The sequence below is a fragment of the Carassius gibelio genome, chromosome B20 (genome assembly GCF_023724105.1).
Source record: "Carassius gibelio isolate Cgi1373 ecotype wild population from Czech Republic chromosome B20, carGib1.2-hapl.c, whole genome shotgun sequence".
Lineage (NCBI taxonomy): Eukaryota > Metazoa > Chordata > Actinopteri > Cypriniformes > Cyprinidae > Carassius > Carassius gibelio.
The window spans coordinates 20923247-20949550 of record NC_068415.1 but is presented as its reverse complement, the minus strand read 5'-3'; the positions used below and the strand labels follow the sequence as shown (position 1 = coordinate 20949550).

General features: G+C 37.1%; 1 protein-coding gene across 1 annotated transcript; it reads right to left on the bottom strand.

The window, feature by feature from the left end:
- Positions 1-2752: 2752 nt before the first annotated feature.
- Positions 2753-26264, bottom strand: LOC127983988 (uncharacterized protein C14orf132-like). Its single transcript, XM_052586435.1, has 2 exons — positions 25996-26264; positions 2753-2983 (listed from the first exon to the last, which is right to left on the bottom strand). Exons 1-2 carry the CDS (start codon positions 26020-26022, stop codon positions 2753-2755), a joined length of 258 nt encoding a protein of 85 aa, XP_052442395.1. The 5' UTR covers positions 26023-26264.
- Positions 26265-26304: the final 40 nt, after the last annotated feature.

Below are 26304 nucleotides of genomic sequence, written 5' to 3'. Positions count from 1 at the left end.
GAAATTTTGTTTCATATGACAATCACTATTTATTCATTGGCTCATTTAACTTTTATCTGAACACAAATATCAAATGATTTACAAAATTACTTTTTGCGGAATTTGAAGTTGTTCATATTTGGTTTCACATAAAGTATTTTCAAATATCATAGGCCAATAAGCTAACACGTTTAGAACTGAAAATGAAATTTTGAAATGAAATGTTGACTTTTATGGAGATACTCAAGAGTGGACATATACAGTATATGCACTAAACTAATTAACCTTATTTTCCATGTGTTCTTGTTTGTATGATGAAACAATACTTTTTAACAATATTTAACATACTCTAAAATGTCTTAGTGGTGCTTACATAGGGTTTTCAAACTCAAAGCAAAGGATTTGTTGTACAGTATAATGTATCTAAAGTGTAAAGAAAATCAAGGTTTTGCTTTGTTCAGTGTCACCAAAAAAAAAAAAAAAAAGAAAAAAGAAAAAGAAAAAGAAATATATATATATATATATATATATATATATATATATATATATATATATATATATATATATATATATATATATATATATATATATATATATATATAAAAGGTCAGATTTGTTATCATAAATGTACGAGTTGCACATCTGGTGTTCAATGATTCGTTTAATTCAACATATTTTTTTTTTCAATACAAAAAGAAACATGTTGTAGTGCAGATGAAGCAGACTTAAGCTGAACACACTAGTGTCCATTTGCTAAACTAAATATCAGGCCTCTATATAAAGGCCTCTCAACATCAACAGACAGGACTTTTAAAAAAAAAATCGTCTACATTGTTTGCTAAGCAGAAAATTCTTACTTTCCAGCACATTTCTAAACTACGTTTTACTGTGGTTTGAAGAATGTGATTTGAGCTGGTCGAAATAGCAGATCTTCCTCTCTTAGGAACTGCAATGGTACCAGCAAAAGGGACTTTGAAGGACATTTCAACAGTCTTTCCAATTAGAGTGTATTATGCTCCATAATTAACAATCAGCTCTTCATCAAACTTCATTGTGGCAGTTAGAGTTTATCTGTGAAGTAATTTTATATACCGACGTGAGACCTTCCAGTCCATAAATCAAAGTCATTGATAAAGTAAAGGCCATTTTCCTGTCCAGCATATATTTAACACCATTTCCTAGTGCAATCCACTGCAGATAAGATGATAGATGATCATCCTGGCTTCGTCCCAGTCCATTTCATCCCACTGAACCGTAGCTAAAACCATTTAATTTCGGTCAGCCTTATAAATAAGGTCCAAAGTCCATTGATCAGATCAATACAGTGACCGTCACAGTCTGAAAACTGTCTGGTTCATAACGACTCAATTACTAACTCTCCCTTAAGTTTTATAGTGAAAATACTTAACTGGTTTGTAAAATTTAATAGTTTTTTTTTTTTTTTTTTTTGGTCATAGACCTTTAAGGACATCAGGAAATGTTTGGCAGTTGCATGATTGGAATTAAAACAAAAGTGTACGTGTGGAAAAAGATCAGCAGTAACAACTGATGGTAAGCCGGTGTTCTCATCAATCTGCTTAAGAAGATTGGCTTTGAAACACTCAAAAAACACACAGTTAAAAAATAAAATAAAATAAATACATAAAAAAATGCGCATGAAATAAATATAATAATATGCATGTTTGTTTGGACAGTTGCTTTGCACCAGTGGACAGTAAAGATTTTTGCAGGGTCGTGATGGTGGGATACGAAGCCACAGCCATGGTCTCCCAGACAGCATGAAACAGTCGCCATAGCAACCCTACCTTTTATGCTAAGCTCATTAAAAGCAAAGCTTTGACCTCTACCAAATACAAGCTAGACCTGTCACCCTCAACTAAGGGGATGGCATGATTTATCAGCATAAAATCATTTACTAGTATGCAGGTTTGAATTCAAATCATTGTAATGCATTTAAACGTTAAACTAAACCTTTCATCAACTAAAGTGGTGGTTTTACCAACTGAAGATTTAAGATAAGGATTGTCTCCTAATTGAGATCCTGGCGCAAAAAAAAAAAAAAAAAAAAAAAAAAGTCAACCAATGTTTAAAAATGCCCCATGAATCAAGGCAATTTTAAGTGCTTTCATCGCTTATTATCTTGATCTGTTTCTAACCAAGGTGACCAATACTTTAATAAAAAAGTTTTTTTTTTTCTGTTCTGGGCACTTAATAGCACAAAGGGTCAATAGAGCACTCTGCACTTGCTCTATTTACATTATTTTATGGTTACTTTTTTTCAAATTAGCTTTGGGATTCATTTCAACTTTCTAATCACTGCTTTAAAAATGTAGTTGGATGACTTTCAGAGTAGTGTTTGCCCTCTAGACATTTAAAGCTTAATAACAGCATTTGTAATTACATACTAAAAGCAAAAATGTACAAATTGTTTGGCGAAAGTCCGGCAGTATTAGACACTCAGAAAAAAAAAAAAAAAAAAAAAAAAAAAAAAATGATATATGTGTTTTTCCTCATGTTACACTTGTTTAGCATTAAACAATCTAGTTACAAAGTTTTCAACATGAAAATTACAATGAATCAAAAATAATTTCTGGAGCTTCTAAAAACAATTCTGCGTAAAAAACGAACAAATAAACAACTAATACAGTGTACTTTTTTTTTTTTCTTGAAAGATTGCACACACTGTTTGTCTGATGAGGAACCCCGGTGCCCTACATTTGGGGGACTCGAAGCCGAATATGTCTCCAAAGTTCAGCTGGTTTCATTCCAGAGGTCAGAACGTGAAGGCGTAGACGACGCCCACCACTATGATGTTCCCAATGGTGGCGGTGATAGCGATCCACAGCCAGATGGCGTCCCGGGACATGGGCTGCGGCTCCTCCTGTTGGTTGTGAGCTGCCAGAGCGGCAGCATGGACGCTTGCAGAAGAGTTGAAGAGAGAATGATCTGTGCTGTAGTCATCATGAGGCGATGAGTCCATGAAGGCTCCTGTCATCACGGGGATCTAATGATGGAGAAGAGAAGAGGTCAGACGCATGATCATTCAACCAAATGATTCCATCTTCTACATCAGTAGCACTGTGGTCTGGTTTTGTAGACATCTTACAAAAGTCTAGGCACAATTACAGCTCAAGATACAACCGAGGAGTGCACTTAATATTGCTTTAAACTTAGTCTGCACTCTAACCAATAAAAGATCCAAAAAAAGGTTTTCACAGCCATGCCAGGGAAGAACCATGAACCATGCAATGGACAGATACATTTGAATTTGATTAGATTCATTGCAAATAACAATATAACACACACAAAATAAAAATAATAATAAATAAATAGAAATTCTGAATTCATCTGAAAAAGGACATACCTCATTTGGCTACGGTGAGTGCATTGACTTATTATTGATGTTGATAATACAATATAAATGACTGAAGATATACTATTGAAAAGAAAATACATGAATTGCTTTGTGAGTCGCTTTGGATTTCTGTCAAATTAATAAAAGAGCATTTTCTAAATATATGCAGGATAAATTCAAGCTCACACATTTGTTTATTGTTGATCATTTTATTTATTTGTTGAGCTGTGTAATAATTGAATGTAACTATGACTTTCTATAAAGCTACTTCAGTCATTGCAAATCTAGGAAGATTTTAGCATGGTGATGGATATGACAATGTTAATGTATTTGGTCTTGGTGGAACATATCTGCTATGCTGCTGCTGTTGGTTATTGCTACTGCTGCAAGCAAGTTCAGGAGCTTGCTACTGACAGTGCATACAGAAATACGGTGCTGTGAGTATTTAAGACATAGTGCTGCTGCACAAAAAGCATATAATAGCCCACAGCAGATCTATACAGGTGGAGCTGGGGAAGGTGAAGGATTTCAGAGAAATACAGAAAGCCCGCTGCAGGAATTTCAAGTGAATGCTATCCAGCCATATAAATAAATATAAAATATAAATATTTTTTTTTTCTTTTTTGGGGGGGTGGGGGGTGTTGTAATTACAAAGTAAAAATACAAAGCAAATACAGAAAGCTGTATTGTTTTTTTCTTTCATTCGTAAAAATTTAATTAGTATTTAACCTCAAACCTTTGAATCTAAAGCAGTTTTGTTAAACAGTTGAAATATTTAGAATTATGCTATTTAAATAATAAATAAAGGATTTAGGATTGTATCCTAAATAATTATAAACAATCAAACAAAACAAACATATACAACATTTTCTAACATTTAAAGGGATAGTTCTCCCAAAAATGAAAATTGTACCATGATTTACTCACCCTCAAGCCATCCTAGGTGTAAATGACTTTCTTGTTTTAGACGAATACAATCGGAGCTATATATATAATGAATAAAGGCCTTACACTATGTCCGTGTCATCTGCTGGAACGCCACTATCAAGTGAACATTCATACAACAGTTAATGTAAGCTAAAGAATACAGTTTACAAAGTTTAAATATGAATATTATTCTTACACAAACAAATAACTTCAGAAGGTCTTTATTAAGCCCCCAGAACTCTGTGAAGCACTTTTTATGATGGATGTTGCACTTTTTTGGGCTTCAAAATCTTGACAACCATTCATTGCCAATATAAAGCTAGGAAGAGCCAGGACAATTCAATATAACTCTGATTGTATTTGTCTGAAAGAAGCAAGTTTAATACAACTAGGATGGCTTGAGGGTAGATAATTTTTTGAGGGTAGGTACCTTTAATTATTTTATTTACTATTTAATTTCACTATTATTTCATTCACTATTTACTTTATTATATTAATATTATTATTATTAAACTGATTGGCAAGTGAATTTTCAACCCACAAATTTTCTCACCAAAAACAAGAACAATACCTCTAAATTATCTTCCTATAGCTAGCAAACACAGGCATCCCTGGGGGTTTCTACTTCTTTATTTAGGAAAATTTGAGACATAAACCATGTAAAAAAATGTGCATAAAACATTAATAAAATAAATTATTTATCACACTTGTTAATAAATCAAGTATGACTATTCACTGAAAGTGCACAACTGTGTCTAATGGCCACTGGCCCTAATCATTTAGCTTTTTATTAATTCACAAAGCAGAGCTGTCATTTGCATAACCTTCACAACAAAGTGTCTAACAAGTTGCATGTTGACGATTAAAGTGAGAACACGAACAACAGTGAATATCAATTCCAGCTCTTTCCAGAGACGTGTCTGATCTGTTTCAGGGCTGATTGAAACCTGCATGGGGCAGTAAAGAGTCTGACAGCCTCCACTGAGCCGAGATGAAAAGACTCTCACCACTGGTGTAAAAATATCACAAAGAACCCAGAGATGGCCAATTCCTCTCCTCTCTATTCAGTCTGACATGCTGTGGTTTGAGGTGTTGCCCCTTTATAAGCTGCACGCTTCACACATACAAAGACGGATCCTTGTTCTGTTTCACTATGGCAGCTGTTGACAGAAGAGAACAAGGAATGATGGAGGCAGGGATGCTGAGAATGAAGAAGAATGACAAACTTAACCGTGTATGAGAGGCTACCAGTGAACCATCATGAGCAGACAAAAAAAAAAAAAAAAAAAAAAAAATACACAGAAAGCAAATCAGAAAGCAGCATCTGAATCATCCATCTCAGAGTTTAATTGTTTATAGTGTGTCATTTCACTCATGATTAAACACTTTTTAATCTGCATCTACTACATATTCAAAGCATTGTCAGGAAGCACAAACTGCTGTACTTCAATATTTCAAGTTTAAAGGGATATAAAAATAGAAAAAAGAAAAAGAAAAAATGTAGTCCTCCTCAGGCCGTCCAAAATGTTGATGTATTTCTTTATCAGGACAGATTTTTTGAGCATGTAGCATTACATCACTTGCTCACATATGGATCATGTGCAAAGAATGGGTGCCGTCAGAATGAGAGTCCAGACAGCTGATAAAAACATCTCAATAATCCACAAGGAATCCACACCACTTAATATTTTCAATGGAAAAAAGCAATATTTTGGACAGAGGACATGTACTTTAGCAAGAATCAATGGTTTGAATTTAATAAACATCTTAATGATTAATTTTTTTCTTACAAACAGGCAGCTTTTTACTTCACAAGACTAAATTGATGGACTGGAGTGGTGTGGATTACTTGTGGGTCACTGTGATGTTTTTATCAGCTGTTTGGATTCTGATGGCACCCATTCACTGCAGAGGATCCATTGTTGAGCAAGTGATGTAATGCTAAATTCCTCCAAATCTGTTCCGATGAAGAACTCATCTATATCTTGGATGGCCTGAGGGTGAGTACATTTTAATTTTGGGGTAATCTGTTCTGCTGGTATGAGGCACCCACACACAATTATTTGTGTTTACTAGCAAGTTCTGAGTGAAAACTGTTTTAAATTCTTTTTTTTTTTCAGTGCTCTACCACAAAAAATATAAATAAATTAATAATAATAATAATACAAATGTATATGTAAAATTTAGTATGGCAATATATTTTAAATAAAATCCCTATTTATATTTAGCATATACAATTAATAATTCAGTATGCCATGCTGCTGTGAATTTTTGATAGCAATGTTTTCCATTTCGCTAAAGGCAGCAACACACTTGAACAGTTGAGTTATGGCCAGACTGCCAGGCTTACATTAAGACCGAGGAAGCAGAGCAGAATGTGAGCTTTTTCATATTACTTAAAATTATGCCATTTCAGAACTATTTTAAGATGTTATGTTGATTTACGGCTCAGAGGTCAGTGATTGGCTGATTATTGAAGACTGTGTAACACAGAGGCAACTCATCATCAATCAATACAGCACTGCACCTGCTGCTCCTCTCGGACAGAATAACTCCATCAATCTTTAGAGAGGAAAACCTTCTCTTATCTTTTTGAAACATTAAAACAGACATTCACATAAATAACAGAGCTGCTAAATAAACCAGCACAACCATTTACACTAAATTTAATATTTCCTGAGTGCAGAGATTTTTCTCAACAATTATCTTTCTTAAGGAATAACATGGCAAAAAATGTACCTTATAAATCAATGTAGTGCATGTGATCAAGAGTGAATGTTTAAAGTCACATTCTTTAATAATAAGTGTGGATTAAAGGTAAATTTCAACCAAAATGTACAAATTATATATAAAAGATTAATAAAATAAGTCATTAAAACTTTATTTTCTAAAGCAATATGACAATATGATATTAACCTTCTCATTCCCCTGGTGTGTTCAATTAGAAAAAGCTTTATCTGATTTGTGAACACACTGTTATTCTGAATTTATTATTTCCAATGAATCAATTGCTCCAATGCATAAAACCAGCCTGAATGATTTGCAAATGAATCAGACTAATTTGGCAAAAAAAAAACAAAAACAAACAAACAAACAAAAAAAAAAAAAAACATACTTAAACCTTTTACAATATTGAAAGACTGTCAGTGAATTTTGTTTGTCACACAGATTGCTATAGTTTGAAAGACCTAGGAATATAGTGCACGGATTATCATATGGACTACATTTATGATTGTGCTTTTCAAGCTTTTCCAGCTTCAGTTCAAATTCAACTTTGTTGTTAGGTTTTTACTTTTTGGATTGAAATATAATTAAAATATTTACATATTTAGTTTTTCTGAAAAATTATCCTTCAGAATTCCCAAGTAACATCTCACAAAAGTAATATTTGAATATATTAAACCCTGATTCCTAATAACTCTAAACCAGAGCTCTTCACTGTCAAATGAAGCTGTTCTTTTGAATTTTCCCTCTATCAAATCAATCGCATTCAAAGGTTCTCACCATTATCATGACCTGGTTTTTAACTTTTAATAGCAATCACTGATGGACTTTACATAAAAATAAATAAATAAATAAAAATATTCAGAGAAACAGAAACACTATAAGAATATCAACCCTTAATTCAAGACAAATGCTTTCATGCAATGCAACTGTCAAATGAACTCAGTATCTGTTCATCGCATGGGCAGCGGTTGAAATGAGTTGCCTGGAGCTTAATACCATTCAGAGAGCTGCATTAAGTCTTAATGATTCCCATGCTTCTTGTTGCCTCAACTCTGAGCTCAAATATGAAGGATTCAATGAACAACTGCTAAGAGCCCAAAGACTCACAGTACTAGTGAATACGCACTTTGGGACACCTAATAAAAATGAGATAACAAATTCATACAAATGTATACATACTTCAACAGTATAATATCTGTAGATGTCCAAGCTTTCTCATGCAATCTTAGTCGCTTGAAAAAAAAAAAAAAACGTCTCGGTCAAGTATGGTAATTGTTTACTGAAGGAGGGAATGGAGACGCCACTTCGGTGACTGACGCAAAATGGGATATCGCATCGGTAGACCAATCTACTTTAAGTGTAAACTAAACGAGCCAATGCACATTGCCATGCAATTATTGTATCCAGCTGCCGCTGATCATAGCGTGAGCATAATAAGGCAGCAGGTGCAATGCATACCAGGTTTTCGCTAAGGAGCCGAGCTGGAGACCCGGCAGCTCAGTGGCTGTACAGCAACCATGGCGATGGGACATGGTGTCTCCGTTCCCTCCTTCAGGGAACGAGGGTAACCATATGTAACCGAGACGCCACGTCGGTGACCGACGCAAAATGGGATCTACTCTACTCTTCCAGTGCCCTGTGCGAGCCGCCTGCGCCCCTATTAGTTGTAGGCCGGGGCTCAGAACAAGTAGTTCCACTGACCATTGTCATAGCACTACCTCACTGGTTGAGATTGGATAACACTGGGAAAACGTACCCGTTCCGTTTGGAACAGGGACGCTGCGGAAGCCCCATCCTTCAAGTAGGAGGTCTCAGGGGGCAAATACACAGATAGTATCCGTTTAGGAGTATATGGAGAAATTTGAGGTGATTAAAACCTTCTTGGGAAGGCAGAAGTCTGCCGGGGAAACACAGGCTCTAAAGGCTATACTGTGGACTATACACATGCGAGTACCGCTTAGGTCTCAATATGGAACCCGGCCTTCCATGGTTCTCACGGATTCGTCATGAAGGCCTGGTGCCGGACGTTCCACTGCGTCCAGCTGCCAAGGGGGATGGAGGATGTCAACAGGCTCTACAGTACGGACACTCTGGAGCAGTTTAAGCAAGCCGAAACTCACCGGGGCCTCTCAGTGCCACTACCCATTTGAGGTGAGAACACAGGAAGATACCGGCTCTGCACGAAGGCTTTAGAACCTTGCTAACATGTTAGGGGTTGCCCAGCCCGCAGCTCTACACATATCTGTCAGCGAGGTGCCACGAGCCAGTGCCCAGGAGGATAAAACACTTCTAGTGAGTGAACTCGCAACCTGAACAGGCAGGGCTCACCCTGAGCCTGATAAGCCAGGGCTATGGCATCCACAATCCAGTGGGCCATCCTCTGCTTAGAGACGGCACTCCCCTTCTGGAATGGGCCCTGCTGTAGTGATTTAAGCACTAGAGTCAGGTCCCAAGAGGGTATAGAGGGGGGCCGGGAAGGATTTAACCTCCCTGCCCCTCTAAGGAACCTGACGATAAGGTCATGCTTACCCAAAGACTTCCCGGTTTTCTGTGGATTTTTATTTGTTTTTGTGATAAATAATGTTTAATAGCTGCAAATAGGAGTTTATTAGTTTATATTAAAACTAAATAATTCAAATGGAAGACAATTTGATATGCAATTCAGATAGTAATCTTATTTAGGCCTAAATATCATTTGGCAATATGCATTTCTACATTTCATGTTCCTATAGCTGTATATGCGTAGAAAAGTTTTCCTTCATCATCATTTGTCATTGTTCACTGGCTGAAGGAAAAAAAATAAAATAAAAAAAGCGTACCATGCTCCCCCTTAGTTGGGTAAAATAACCATTTAGATTCCCTAGACTATTCTCAGTTTCTGAATAATGTAAGGTATGACAATATCAAAGCCTCACTACACTGATAGGGGATTATTGTACTGAGAACGGATCATTGTCAGTATGATGAAGCTTGGTTGCCCATGCAGACGGGTGTTATCGCTGTGCCAAAGACAGAGCGCTCTCTGTACAGCAGGCCTCACAGCTATTTTTGCCCCCTTCTTCCATTCAAATGTCACAATTTTAAGACAAAATCCTCTTTTCTGTTCACAGCCACAGCTCTTTGTTCTTGATTCCAGTCTTAGAAAACCTCCTTCAGCAACTTCTTTATGAACCTCTCCTTTATTATTAGTTGAGGTGCAGTCAGGGTTTCACTGGCACTTTGGCCTTCAAGGCACCCACAAATTAAAGAAAGATAGAGAGAATAGCGAATCCTAGTCGAGCAGGAGAATATAGGGTTCAGGAAAAGATCTGACTTCATAAATTTCCAGAGCCAGAGGACAATGGATGATTTTTTTTTTTTTTTTTTATGTGTCATATTTTTGGATTGACTCTCTGTGGTGATATATAGTATCTTCTGCAGTGCTTTTGCCTGCCAGAAAACTATCCAGTTGAATTCCAAACTACTGGCAGAGTGTGAGATTTGATTAAGAGTGGCAATCCATCACTACCAATGACTGATTGCCAAGGTTATTTATTTATCCAAATATGCATTCAAACTTTGAATGAAAGTTCATAATGATGAAGCACCATTCTAGGAAGGGGCAGGAAAGGACGTTTCCTTTAAACTAATGATTGGATATATGAGATAACCACCATCAAGGGCATTACATTTGTATTTGCTGTCAATTAAACTTTAGAAATTATATAAAAATCCATGACAGGCAGTCTACTGTCTACAGGCTACTGTTTGCAAAACTCCTTTATGCTCAGGTGATTTACAGTGATAGTGGCAATGTGTTTTACTGAAGCATTTGAGGCACAAAACCATTTGCTGTTGTTGTTTGATAAGACAAAAATTGTTAGATAATTTAGACTAACTAACGTACACAGTTTACTTTTAAACACATCAGTGTCTGTAGCCAATCCTAGAAAGAAAAAAAAAAAATCCTTTTGGATTTTACAAATTACAGAATTTTGTTTGGGCGTTGGGTGCTTGAGCACCTGCCCCTTTGCCCTTTGGTGCCCAAAGTGCCCTTTTGTCAAAGCAAAATTTCCTCTTTTTTTTTTTTTTGTCATAACGTTTGCTTTTGTGAATGCCTGCTCATGCCCAATCTAAATATTAGTAAAAAAATTTAATAATAATTTAACCGTCAATAAGATGACCAACATGATGACCTTTGACCTGACGACGATGACCTCCTCATCCAACCAGGACGATTCGTCACGCCGCACGCGCATTTTTTAATTGTCAGAGGATATTTTCAACACCGCGGAAGCTGGTAAGCGGTGTTTCATTCTCATCGAAGTGATTTTGATATTTATTTACTTATTATTATTTTACAAGAACGACCTGATGTGAGAACATGCAGATATGTTGTTTATATTGCGGTGTGTAGCCTGTAGTGTAGAGTAACGTTAGCGTGCTGTTTGAGGGAGAAACGTTTCACAGGCAGGGCAGAGGCGTCATGCCCATTCAAAGATTTCTGAGCCAAGTTGATTTTAAATGCAGCTTCCAAACGACAAAAAAAAAAAAAAAACAGCAGAATAATATTTTGTATATATTTGATATAATCACACTGTTGTGATTAGATCGTTCAGTACTCAGCATCAGCTGTTAAATTCAAATCTGTGTTCGCTGGCTGGCGCTGAGCCAGAGACGTTCTAACAACGCTTCATGATGATAACCAATTAACGGTTCTGTTGCGCGAATGCAATGGCCAATCGGAGACGTGCAGAAGAGTCATCATGAAACGCTGTGTTTTTGTTCACTTGCTCGCTGACTGAATTATTTAGCGAATTCTTTCTTCAGAGAGAGAGAGAGAGAGAGAGAGAGAAAACTAAAAAAAATCCCGATGTGCATAATGTAATGTAAAGTGCTTCAGTGATTGTAATGGTAGTTTTTGAGAGTGCCTGAACTCTGGCTAGACTGAATGAAAATGTTATTTGATAATGTAAATGTTCTTTCCTCTCTGTAAAATGAAAGTGTTAAAATAAGTAACTTACAATATTGTTATTAAAATTTACATTAAATACAAAATTCATTCGTATTAAAAATATTTTATGGCATGATATGGCACTTAAGTAAAAAGTCGGGGTTTTATGTGTAGTTAATAGATTACACTTACTTTCCATTTATTGATCAAATAACAATCTATAAAGGTGCAAAACGCGTTTACTTATACGTTTGAGAATCGAGATATTTCCTGATATATTAAGCATGTTTGGGATTGTTTTGAATAAAAAGGAAAAATAAATAAAACATAAGCCTATATAAGTTATACAGTGCTTTCATAGCATGACTCAGTTGTTTATTGTTTTGTATCAATATTTAAGGTGGACTTATTGATTAGGTGCCAGATTAGTAGTGATGGTTAAAACAATAGATTGACAATGAAATAGTAGATTGTGGCTTGTTCCTAGATGGACAGAGACTGGAAAGTAATAGATCAGATGAGGAGATAGAGGAAGAAAAAGAGGCAAATATAGACGCACAAGTGACAGAAAGATCAGGTAAACAATCCAAGAGACAGAGGCTGGTGAGAAAGAGGATAATGTAGAGTTTTTTCTGTAGATTTTACTATAACAGCTGTTCTTAATTATTCTGTAGAACAGAGAAGAAAAAGCCATCAGGTTGGGACAATTTAAGACATTTCAGTTTCTAATCCCAGAGCTATTATTCGGTGGAAATAATTTGTATTTTTTTTACTTTTAAACTCAAAATTCTAAGTCTCTTCTAATCTTTTTCTTTTTCAAAACTGCATCACAGCATTTGCTGCCATATCAATACATAATCATCCATATCAATACGCAAATCGGCAAGGAATGCATCACAATATATTGCTGTATTGCTATTTTGAACCGCGCTATTTAAACCTTGTTCCATGTGCCCCTTTTATACTTTGAGCACCTGCCCCTCCAAAGGTCTCTGCACGGCCCTGATCTGGTTAACTGTGTCAAAAGCAGCAGACAGATCAAGCAAGAATTGAAGCCAGATTGGTGGCTGTCAAGGAGGATGTTCTGTTTGAGAAAGGCAGAGACTTGGTTGAACACAGCTCATTCAAGTGTTTTTGCAATGAAAGGAAGAAAGGAGAGTTCAAGAAATTGTTAATTTTGTTATGGTAGTATGTCCTTTTAGCAGTGGAGACATTAGCAGAGAAGGAAGAGAGGAGTGACTGATACACATTTAGGTCAGTAGTATTTTTGAATTTGTGTCACATCCTTTCAGCAGCTCTAAGCTTAGAATGATGTTCGCGGAGAACATCAGATAACCAAGGGGCAGAAGGGGTGGTACGGCCTGGCCTGGAAGACAAGGGGCAAACAGTGTCAAAACAAGATTTAAAAGTGGAGCAGAAAGTATTATTAGCACAGTTAGCATCAAAAGATGCTAACAGTTTAGGGGAAGGAAGCGAAGATGAAACCATAATAGATAGCCGGGAGGGTTAAACATAAAATACATAAAACCATATTACATAAAATATGACATGTGGAGGGGTATGTGTTGTGTCAGGAGTCATGATGAGGTTAATAGTGAGGAGGAAGTGATCCGAAGTGTGTAGTGGAGTAACCAGTACATGACCAGTGTAGCAGTGTCATGTGTAAAAAAGGTCCAGTTGATTGCCTGATTTGTGAGCAGCCATAGTTGACACTCAGTTGAGATCAAAAGAGGCAAGCAGAGTGTGGAATGTTGGTGTAATCTAGGTGGATGTTGAAGTGTCCAAGTATAACTAGAAGAGTACCATCCTCAGGAAAGGTTGAGAGCAGCACATCTAAGTCATCCAAAAATTACCTCGTGGTCCTGGTGGATGACAAAATCCAATCAAAATGGATTTTAAAAGGGTAGGTAATAGTAACTGAATGAGATTCAAAGGAGCTGTTGATACCCAAAGAAGTTAAAGCATTACATTTCCAATCATTAGAGATAAGCAGACCAGTACCTCCACCTCTTCTAGTCAAAAGGGGGGAGTGGGAAAATGAGAAATTATTGGAGAGTTCTGCAGGTGTAGCAGTGTCCTCTGGTTTGATCCAGGTCTCTGTCAGGGCCATGAAATTTAGCTTTGAATGACTAATAATACTGTAAATACTGTACCAAATATATTGCTCATTGTTAGTTAATATTAGTTAACACATTAATTAGCATTAACTAATTGACCTGATGGTAAAGTGTTACCAAAATAAATCATATATTTTAAATATATCTCATATATAGTTATTTGAATAGTAGTTCTATAAGTTTAGAATATCAACATTTGGCCCAAAACTATACATAATAGTGGTAATTTTGCAGCTTTTATTATCACCAATTCTGGCACAGTTTGTTAAAATGTGAAATTGATTAAAATAAACTTTTAAAAGGTTTTAAAGTATGTCTACTTAATTTCCATGTTCATTTACAGAAAATAAAATTTTCAATGATATTTAACCATGTATCTAGCATGTTGAATTTTATTATTCCACATACACTTAACTTTTATGAGTTCAGTAAGTCCAGGAAAAGAACATTGTGGGTATCCATTTAATAGTTTAAATCTGTCTTATGATACAGCTTGCAGCCTTTCACGCTATATTACTATAAATCATATAGAAGGACAGAAACTAATTCAGCCTTGTGTTACTGTAACTGCTAAAAGTTGTTTTACATTATGTTGTAAGACACAACACAGTCCTCATCTATCCATGCCAAGGGTCATGCTGTCAAACCAAAGCTCTTCTATCACAGAATAACAATTACTCTTCATCTTCCAGAGAAAGGACAATTTCCAGAGGAGTGTTGGTTCGGACTGATATCATATTTAGTTAATTCTGGAGACAAAGGGGAGCTTTCAAATTATGTAAGCCCTTAATCTTAAGGGAACACTGAAAAGAAAGGCAATTTTGAAGAGAAGTATTTGATGTTAATATATTCAAGCTGACAATATTCATATACACTATAATAACCCACTTACTCAAAAAAAAGCAGAAATGAAAATTTGATTGTTGAAGATGGAATGAGGTGTGACCACTTGACTCTGTCAACTTAAGCATCACAGTTAAATTGCGAAGAGATCTAAAACTGAAAGAAGGACCTCAGTCATTCAGCCGAGCAAAGATAACATGCATTGATGTTGACTAATGAGTTTCTGCATGGTAGAAATGAAATCTTTTCAGAGGCTGATAGCCTCTATGTCGTGAATAGATAAAAGCATTTGCCACAAGTGTCTGTTACACATAGCATCAAGATAAAAAATGAGAAATGCAGAGATAAAGGAACCACTAAATAGCTTTGTAATGATATTTTTTTGAAAGATGAAAAGATTGGCCAACATCAGAGTCTGCTTTGCTAAGTTTGATCTGTTTTAATGCAAATTATGATTCATAATTCATCATTCTCAGTCTGATAATGTATTCAAGCTATCAGTGACTTGACCAGACTAAGTTATGCAACATGACTCGGTTTGTCTCTTGGGATTTGGTAGGAACTGAATGGCAGTGAATGGTCTTTGTTGACATATTTAGGTTTGATGGACGTATTTTGCGTATTTGCTTAAATGACAGACATCTTTTAATTTAGAAAGTACATAAACCTGCTTTTTAGATATTAATCAGATGTTTGTACACAAGATGCTCTTTTAGATGAAGTGCTCTTTAACAGAAATTTTAGAAATGTACATTTGTAGCTGAACAAAAAGGTAAAAAAAAAAAAAAAAAAAATATATATATATATATATATATATATATATATATATATATATATATATATATATAGTTAACTTTGAGTTTTTAATGTTTCAGTAAAAATGTGTAGAAAAAAAGGTCTTCTAGATGTACTAGATTAGTGTAGATTTATATAAAACTGAAAAACAGGGATGGACACGTTTATACACATGACAATGCATTAGATTAAGCTTCACAAAGTTTTCCTAGAACTCAAAAAATAGCCTTTTGTTTAATGTTTTGTTCTCTGTGTGCTTTAGAAAAAAAATATATTATATATATTTATATTTATAATTGTTTGCCTCATAACAATTTTTTTTTTCTCCACATGATCTGCATGGCAGTGAATATATTAATATTTTATAAATTGTAAGAGTGTGGCTCTGCATTAATATAACCGTTAACATTTAATTGATGTTCATTAGTTCATGATATGCAATCATGGCTGAAATGATGATGGTGTTTTTTTTTTATTTTATTTTTTTTATTATACTTTCTTCCTCCACAATTTAATTTTTAATTTTATTTTTATCACTGACACGTTAGGTATTCACAATAAAATAAATGACCAAGGGACACAATTCATCTTTTTTTTTTTTCATCAAAAATTCATTTTTTAATTGTAATTATTTTTTAGTATAATTAAAGGTATAGTTGACCCAAAAAGGAAAATGTGGTAATTAATTAATCACCCTCGTGTCATTCCAACTTTGGAACACAAATTAATTAAATCTGAGAGATTTCTGACCCTCCATAGAAAGCAACATTAACTGACACATTCGAAGCCCAGAAACATAGTAAGAACATCATTAAAATAATCCATGTGACATTAGCCTTAATTTTATGAAACTACAAGAATATTTTGTTGTGTGCAAAGAAAACAAAAATATCAACTTTATTCGACAATTACTACTCTTCCATGTCAGTCTCTGCTGCGTGTTCACAAGAGAATCATGACACATGCGTGTGATGCTTCTGATGCAGGAGCCGGCGTTCTGATGTAGAACCCAGATGTGATGTGCCCTATTTACAAGCAGAGGAAGGTGCAAACACATTCGTTGTGGTACTCTAGTGAATGGGAGTGGAGACTGACCTGGAAGAGAAGAAATAGTTTTTCTTTGCACACAAAAATTGTCCTTATACCTTTCTGAGCCATAAAACCTTTCAGTTGTGTTGCTGTCTATGCAGTGTCAGAAAGCTCTTGGATTTCATCAACAATATTGTAATTTGTGTCCTACAGATGAACAAAGGTCTTACGTGTTTGAAATGACATGAGGGTGAGTAATTAATGACAGAATTTAAATTCTTTGGTGAACTATCCTTTAAAGTGTTTAGTGTCATTATTGACAACATTATTACTGCTTTATGTTTCTCTTTGTTTTATGAGCTTCTTATGTGTCTCTTGAGGTCCATACAAATAATAGTACAAAGTATAAAGGATATTACAGCACAACCAACGTGTTTGAAATTTATTCTCTCATAAGTTGTGATGAATCCAAAATAAGCCCAGTTAAAAACTGAGCTCAAATAAAATTCACTCATAACTGTGATGTCTTGCATAAGAGTATCACCACATGTAGGAGAGCTGCTCACGAAACAGATGGAAGAAAAATACCTTATGTGAGCCATCAGCTTGTACCTCTGAGACGGGTATCCTCTGGCTAGAGCAAATGAATCAGTGTCTAATGAACTAAAGGGCATTATCTATACTGAAGTGCTATTTCCATTCACAGCAGTGCTGAACAAGCTTCCAGCCCCTGTCCCGCTGCCTTCATTGTCCTTATGGGCACATATTTATCCATCCAGGCATTGCTGTCCTCAGTTAGCAGGGAATGACACTCGCGTCTCTAAGGGGGAGGATCCAGATTGTGATGTGGTGTCTGTTCAGCTGGCTGAAATGCTGTGAACTTCCCCATCAGCAATTTGTGAACTTATTTTGGCTCACAGTTATAGAGTCACAGACTGTTCTTGTTAAATAACCTGAATTGACCTTAATTAAAAGAATATCTCTTGCAGGGTTCTGCAGTAGCTTCACCTCAAACAGTCAATATGCCTTTCTCAGTGGTGAGGTGGACGAGTCCTTTTCAGTAGTGAAGCTATTTTATTGATTAAGTAGCTGGGTAGTATTGACACAAACTATCGTTTTCCTTGACAATATATGACACACCATATGAATATATGTTCTGTTAGCTGATTAGAATCACAACTAAAGCAAAGCCAAATTAATAAATTATCCTTCAGTCAGCCCTATCTTATAAACTGATTAACAAATCAAACTGAATCATTCTGATAGCTCACTCACACACCGATTCGTTTTGAGTGTTTTCTCACTCTGCATAAATAGTAGCAGGGTCTTTATTAGGTTCAACACCTGCATGTGCAGCTTGCGAATGTAGGTAAAGACATTTTCATATTACAAAAAAATACAAAAAATACGTTTTGTTTTGTTTTTTAATCTGCTTGCGTCACACAGAGGGACATGTTTGGGGTGCTTACTGGAACAAATGGCAACTCAAAATATGACAATATATTTGATTCAATTGCAGCTAGTTGTTGTTTATATGATTCATCGTTATAAAAATATCTTAACTTTTTGCACCAAAGTTTCTAGTGAATCTGAAGTTCTTGACTAGTTGGTTCAGATGTGGTTAATCAGGGTTGGAAGGGGTGTCCGCACAAAACAGTTTTTAACTAAAATGTAACACTTTTATCTGTTTTGGTCATTCATTTACACAGTAACAAAAATTTTGGGGCCTGAAAATACAAACTTTTAAAAAAGAGTTTAAAAGTTTTTGAAAGCAACAGTGTTATCATCTCTATACTACAAAAACAAAAATTTGTGAAAATAATGCTGTCATGCATATGTTCAGTCTATAGGCACATATATTGATGCTTGGTCATTTTTTCACATGCAGGGTACTCTGCTGCTTTAAATAACATACCATTGGCGTCAATATGCAGACACAAAGCGAATGAAAATTTTATCGTCATTATTAAATTACAAATGAAGTAACAATTTTATCACTATTGCGTATATGCTGGGATGTGATTTTCAAATTAAACAGTCGCAACAATTTTATTATGCTACATTACACTATTTACACATTTCTGAGCATGTAACCCTTAACCTAAACAGTCAAATATGCCAGAAGAAGCATTACGTCAGGCTCTTATGTGTCTCGTGACCGATTGCGTCATGCTAAAGTCTAGGAGTATCTTTAGAATGAGATATGACAGCGATAATAGATATTATTTTCAGCGATTAGAACCTTATGTTGCGGTCGTGAGATTGCAAGGATCGCAGGGATCGCACATGATCTAGCAGGAGACAGCGCTTCCTATCCCCGACCGTGTTCCCTAGATCTAGAGCTCATTCTTGAGGCTTAGAAGCCCGCACTGCAGTTTCTTCCCCCTCTGAGTGAGAGTTCGCTGCTGCGGCCATCTTTCTCTGAGGAGATTGATGTTGTTTGTGTGACTGAGCATCTCGCGTGCTACTGAGGCAATGTGTATATTATATCATTTTGGTTTTTGATGTGAATCTTCCTACACCAGACCATGTTTTCTCATTAGGTTGTTTGACTACATTTAATTCTAAGGAATAAAATTAAATATTTATCTGACTATGACGGGGGTAGGCAAGTTCGGTCCTAGAGAGCCGCAGACCTGCAAAGTTCAGCTTCAACCCTAATCAAACACACCTGAACAAGCTTATCAATCCACTCAGGATTACTAAGGTACATGCAGGTTTTTTTTTTTTTTTTCAGGGTTGGAGCTGAACTGTGCAGGAGTGCGGCTCTCAAGGCCCGAACTTGCCTACCTCTGGACTATGAGAAGTTAAATATACAGGGCAGGGATCCTCAAATCTGATCCATGAGATCCACTTTCCTGCAGAGTTTAGCTCTGATACTAATCAAACACACCTGAGCATGCTAATCAATGTCTTCAGGATCATAAGAAAATCAGAGGTAGGTGAGTTTTATTAGGGTTGGAGCCAAACTCTGCAGTGCATTGGCCCTCCAGGGTAAGATTTGAAGAACCCTGATATAGGGGCTCTTAAAAAAATTAAAAAAAAATAAAAATTGTTAGTGAGAGAACGTGTTTACCTCTCTTCCTCTGAGGAGGTTGAGGTGTTCAGCATGGGTTGCTGGATGGGAGCAGTCCCAACCTACCTTGTTCCAGCCCCTCATTCTGGGGGTATAACCTCTCATAATCTGCATAGTCTAGAGTCAGAATGGTGCTCCTAGGTTAAATGCTTCTAGTGGAAGGACTGTCGTTCTCGTTGTAGAGTTTTCATTGTAGACATCCTGACGCCAAAGGCCTAGGACTGTTTGAGGGACAGCTCCCTCTTGGGAAGAGCGGTGTACACCACATTACACAGTGCCTGGCTCTTTTTAGTGCCCTCAGGAAGTCGATCTACCAACCCTGACGGTGTTCCAGGGTGCAGTGGTCTTTGGTGAGTGCTTCTCTCATTTACTGCCTGGAAACACAGTGGTGCTAAGAGGCTTGCAAACTCCACAGAGATTTCCAAAGCAGCTAGTTCGACCATCTCCTGCTGGTGTGCCGCTTCAGGGCACCGAGCTAACTGCTCTGATGACAACAGAGATAAGTCTCGAGAGGCTGATTCCCTTAGTAGACTATCTGGCAGCATGAAAACTACTGCCAAACATGTCTCAGTGGGTCTTTCACACTGAAGTGATAGGCCACAGAATCCAGTTTGGTTCTCCTCCATCTCAATTCTGAAGTTCTGGTAATGAAACAGAAGTAAACACTATCTGAAGATGGAGGCCATCGAGGTGGTACGTCCTTGCATAGCAGAGACCAGATCCTACAGTCAGTACTTCACCGTTCTGAGGAAGGGTTGCATCCTATTTTAGATATGCTTCTTTTGAACCACTCAGTCAGGGGACTGAAGTTCAGCACGCTCATACTCAAAAACGTTTCAGAGGACTGATGTGTCACTATCGATCTAAAAGATGCAAATATCTCCATCCTTTTTCATAATGGGTAGTTCCTGAGGTTTGTTTTTGGGGGCAAAAGCCTACCGATACTGGTTCTTCCTTTGGCCTTGCACTCTCACCCCACACTTTCACGACTCAATCTGATTGATGATTTGTTGATATTAGCTCAATTAGAGCAGATGGGATTTCAACATCTAGATATCGGTTTAAAGCCAAGAAAATTGTGCTTTCTACAGTACAGAGAATCACTTATCTGGGTGTGGTGTGGGATCTGACCACGATGCGGGCACATATGTCTCCTGCTCAGATCAAGTTGATCCTCACAGCAGTCACAAGAATCAAAGAAGGCAGGACACTCACTGACAAGCAGTTCCAGACTCCGTCCAACATGATAACTCTTGGCTTACTGTTCATGAGACCCCTACAGTGGTGGCTCAAGACCAAGGGGTTCTCCCCAAAGGGAAAACCACTTTGCATGCTCAAGGTCATGTCAGGTTGTGTGACTACATTTAATTCTGAGGAATAAAATGACATATTTATCTGACTATGAGAAGTTAGATATACAGGGGCTCTTAAAAAAATACAAACTCATTAGTAAGATAATGTGTTTACCTCTCGTCCTAGGTTGAGGGTGTCAGAAAGGGTTGCTACATGGGAGCAGTCCCAACCTACCTTGTTCCTGCCCCTCATTCTGGGGGTATAACCTCTCATACTCTGCAGAGTCTAGAGTCAGAGTGGTGGTCCCAGGCTGAAGGCTTCTAGTTAAAGGACATTAATTCTCATTGGATAGTCTTCATTGTAAACATCCTGACGCCAAAGGCCTACGACTGTTTGAGGGCCAGCTCCCTCTGGGGAAGAGCGGTGTACACCGCATTACACAGTGCCCATCTCTCCTCAGTGCCCTCAGGAGATCAATCTGCCAACCCTGCCGGTGTTCCATGGTGCATCAGTCACCTTGTCTCAGGGCATGGTGTTGGGTGCTCCTTATCGCCTGGTAACACTAGCGATGGATGCGTCCCTCAACGGTTGGGGTGCAATCATGAGTGGCCAGGGAACGCATGCTTTTCCCCGAGGAGGTGAAGCAGATATGGAGAATTTTTGGACAGGCTCAGGTGGACCTGTTTGTGACTCGGGTCTCCTCTGGTTCTCTTTCTGACTCATCATTGGAGCTGGATGCCATGTTACAGACATGGCCAAGGCTTTTTGTGTATGCCTTTCCTATGATTGCTCTGCTCCCGGGAGTTCTGGAAAGAGTGCGCCGGGATGGGGTCCATCTGCTGTTAGTAGCCCCGATCTGGCCAGCAGAGTATGGTTCTCGGATCTGATTTCCCTCCTAGTTGGCTCTCCAGGGTAGATTCCCATCAGGAGGGACCTCCTCTCAAAGACGGAGGGTGTGCTCCCGCTCGGAGTAGGAAGTTATGGGTTCCCCCCTAATGTGGGAAACTCGTAGCTTCCGGTCTCTCAACCGAGGTTGTTGAGACCATCCTCCAATCCAGAGCTCCCTCCACGAGGAAACTGTATGTTTTGAGGTGGAAACTTTTCACCTCCTAGTGAGGAGACTGCCAGCTTGACTAAGTTAACTGCCCAGTTGGTACAGTTGTGGAGTTTCTGCAGGCCTTTCTCTCTGCAGGGTTGACCCACTCCACTCTGAATGTCTACTTGGCAGCCATTGTGGCCTACCACACCCCTCTTGGTGGCCAGTCAGTGGGCAAACACCCTCTAATTACATGTTTCCTCCACGGTGCACTGAGGCCTCCGGCCAGAAGAAGCTTATGCCAAGCGGTGATTCATTAATTTCATTAACTAAAATAATGTTAATATACCAATCTATTGAAGTACTGAAATCTGTTTTGTACCTTTGTAATACACTGATAACCACCAAATGCAGGTGGTGATGAGAAAGTCACATGATGAACCAAAGCCTATCACAAGCAGCCTTTAAATACTAACAGATAGTTAGTATAATCTATACTATAGAAGGTGCACAGTCTCATTCACACAAACACTAAACACCATCAAGGTAACACACATGAAACTGGAATAAATCAATAAAAATTAATTTAACAACATTAGGTGTAACACACAACCCTAATACACAAAACTGATAAGAAAAAAGAAGAAGAAACATAGTCATTTGAAAGAAAGAAAGAAAAAAAAACACAAAATTTGACACATATTTTTATACAGTTTACCTTATTATTAGTACTATTATTCACAGTATATTTGTTTGTCCGTTTGAATTTGACATTTTGGTTTCATAAATCTATAGTTGAGAGAAAGAACTTGAAAGTTCAAGTGAACCCATTCACTTAAACAATTGGTGATATATTAAGCATGAACACTTGCTTTCAAATAATAATAATGGTTAAATAATAATAATAATAAAAAAAGATATCAGAGCCAGGTGAAAAAGCTAAAGCATTTATTATCACTGTAGAGTATTGCTAGGACAGAATTGTCCCACAGGAGAACTGCCCACAATCCTGTAGTGTACATTAGGGATTCACGAAAGAAAATTGGAGAGTCTACAGTTAGACCCAAGAAAAGATCTCGGCAAAGCCTTCACACCAACAGGTAAAGAATCAAAAAGCAGCCATGAGCCAGTGGGGAAATAAAATAAGCTAATATGCATGTGATGAGGTTCAAAGGGTGACGAAATGGTGCACAGTCACAATTAGATTTTTGAAAATGCAGTAAAGGATTTAGATGATGGGGAAACAATCCCAAAGCTGATAATAATGACTGTAAAAGTGTACACTTTGTCACAGTCTATAAAAACAACATCTGGATCAACTTCAGTCATCCCCCAACTCCACATTTTCAGCCAACGCCCAACCACGGGCTTCCCAAGACGTCACTTCAGCAACTACTGAACGTCCAGCCAATCAGCGACATCGGGAAACCCCCTTTCAATAACAACAAAGGGAACCTGCTTTACACAGGAGACCCAAATAACTCCCCCAGATATTTGTACTGGTGTATCTAATATAATTTTAACCTCATTAAGGAACTCAATGCAAGGGTTAATTAAGTGATTGATGGCTGTTCATGTCAATGCTGTTTCACGTATCTTGTTTTTTGTGCTTACAAGTTAATGTCTTAAACTGCCGATCTTGTTACAGTGCTAATTGATAGTGTTTTCACTATATTTTGGATATTAATATCCAGCACAGATTTGATGTTAAACGGCTCGTTCAGTGAATCGCAGGGCACCTTAGTGGTCAGCCGTGAAACAGTGATTCTGTTCAAATTCCCTTTAAATTCTTAAATGATTCCCTTTGAGCTAAATTGACCTGTTTCCCTTACAATTGTGTTCTAAAAAGTTTCGTAACTTTTTTGCAACTTCACTCATATGATTATCTTGTAAAGCTCACTATTCTGCACCATTTGAACAGAATGGAGCAATTCAATTAAATCCAGAGAGCCAACACTATATGAGATTAATGAGGGAAGTTGGAGAATTAATGAAAATCTTGCCAGCAATCAGGGCCATGGTGAGAAACCATGGCCATCTTTTAGCACCTGTCGAAACACATGAAGCAAAAGAGTCAATTGCATTAAGGGCACAAATGAGGGATGAAACCAAAAGAAATAATAATAATAATAATAATAATGAAAAAATAATAATAATAATAAAATAATAATAATTATAATAATAATAATAATTTAGACTTGAACTGCCACTTATTACGATCTGGTTTGACTCTAAAACTCTCCACCGAGAATCGCAAGCATATAGAAATTAAGAACTCAGTCCAGTTTGACCATTCTGAAATAGATCAGAGTTGGCATCAGATATCAGTCAAACCAAAACTTACCTATCAGACTTGACTTTATGAGGGTAATGTCTATTCTTTGGGAACAGCACTGTGCTGACAGGCAATAGTTTGAACCCTGACTTGGCTCTAAGTTAGGTCTAAAATCAAAGCTTCTGCCTCTTGGCTGTCAAGATAAATGACATCGAGAGAAGACACATCACTAATGGAGAGATCACTCTTTGATGCCCTGTAACCTATCTCTGTCTGTCCTTGGATCAAATCCATACGGAGGAAAATCTAGTCTGTGACACACACCTAAAGTTATTTCTATAGCTCATCCAGTAAGAGGGAAAGGCTATTTAGTTGCATCCCGGCTGATGTTGCAATGACGTTGGTCACTTCACTTAGCAACATCCTTTTAAATTACTCTGTCAGTGCAATTTTCTGACGTCGCTCCAAGCAGAACTCATCTTGCTCGTCTGCCTACAAGAAAATCCCCATTCAAAACAAGCACAAGTTTTGGCAAATAAAAGAGCAATTTTTTTATTTTATTTTTTTAAATCAAACTACAGCAAAGTGGTTGCCATAGGCAGAAATTATGATTTTTCCTTTTCAGTTTCTTCTGCTGCAGTGTTGAAACACTTTACACTTTTTGAGTGATTTTTGTTCTTTTTTTTGTCTCTCAAGTTAATGAAACACTAGGAAATGAACATCGCTATAAAGCTTGAGCACTGCTGTTCTCTCCCATTAGCCTTCCACCAATAATTGCTCTACAGCTCATTACAAAGGCTGCAGTTGTTCCTATCATTTCTTAATTTTATTACTCTCTGATCATGCAGTCTGCACACACAGTCTCAAAGTCTAATACATGCAAATAATTATTGATTATTTTAGGACTATTAAAATTGCACATACATGTGATTAGGACTGATTTAATTGCTACTGGTTGTCACAATTTGCATCCAGAAAGCTGACAGATGCTTGCTGATTGCCTCAGTAAACTTTGAGCAAGTAAAACATTTCTAAGTAAAATATAATTGAATCAATCAATAGCTGTAACATGCATACAGGTTGATTTTTTTAAGGGTGGATCTAAGAAGAATGTCTCATTTTCCTTATCATGGAATCCACAAGTTTGTGAAAAAAAAAAAAAAAAAAAAAAAACTGTTGATACATGTTCTCCAGCATGATTTGAAAATGTCACAAAGAGCATCTTGTGCTTCAATGGAAAAAAGACCACACAACATTTTGTACAAAGCTGTTCATCATACAATTGTGCATAAAATATTTGATTAGTAACCTTATATGTGCAGAGACATAAATGCCAAATCCTAAAATGTTGTTTATTTTTAAGTTTCCTATATACAATTAATTCCAGTATTTTAAATGTCATCTGCAGAGTTTTGAATTTAGACTTTTTGAACCAAAAGTTTATATAGTAGACTAGCCTGCCTATGTAAAATTGTTTGCTGATATGATTAAGCTGAAGTTCGTACATTCTGACTTCAACAAGCTGAGTTCCATGTGAAGTTCAAGCTGACTTTATGACTTTATGTATCTCTATAGCGCGATATTCGAGACAAAAGCGTTAAATGCCTTACCTGCGCGGCCATAAATGACAGATCCATGACGATTTGCTTATAACAATAACTAAAGCTTCGGGAAGGTCAGGTAAGCTAGATTTCTGTGTCGTCTCAGTCCACCAAGGTAACCTATTTACATCGAAATGACATCGTCGAGTTCAGCTCCAGCCTACAGGTACATGAATCCTCAACATCTGATGTGCGTCTGCGATCATTTTAGAGACGGATCAACAGCGAGAGGAGGATGAGACAGACCAGAAGAGAGGACACGAGAGAGAGAGAGAGAGAGAGAGCGTGCCTGTCTTATTCATATTCATTTGTTTTTGT

Bases quoted from the DNA above. Each gene is read 5' to 3' on its own strand.
- LOC127983988 (XM_052586435.1), bottom strand. From the start codon at position 26,022: ATGGATCTGTCATTTATGGCCGCGCAG. The intron at 2,984-25,995 runs GTAAGGCATTTA...CTCCATCATTAG, and splicing joins TGTCATTTATGGCCGCGCAG to ATCCCCGTGATGACAGGAGC.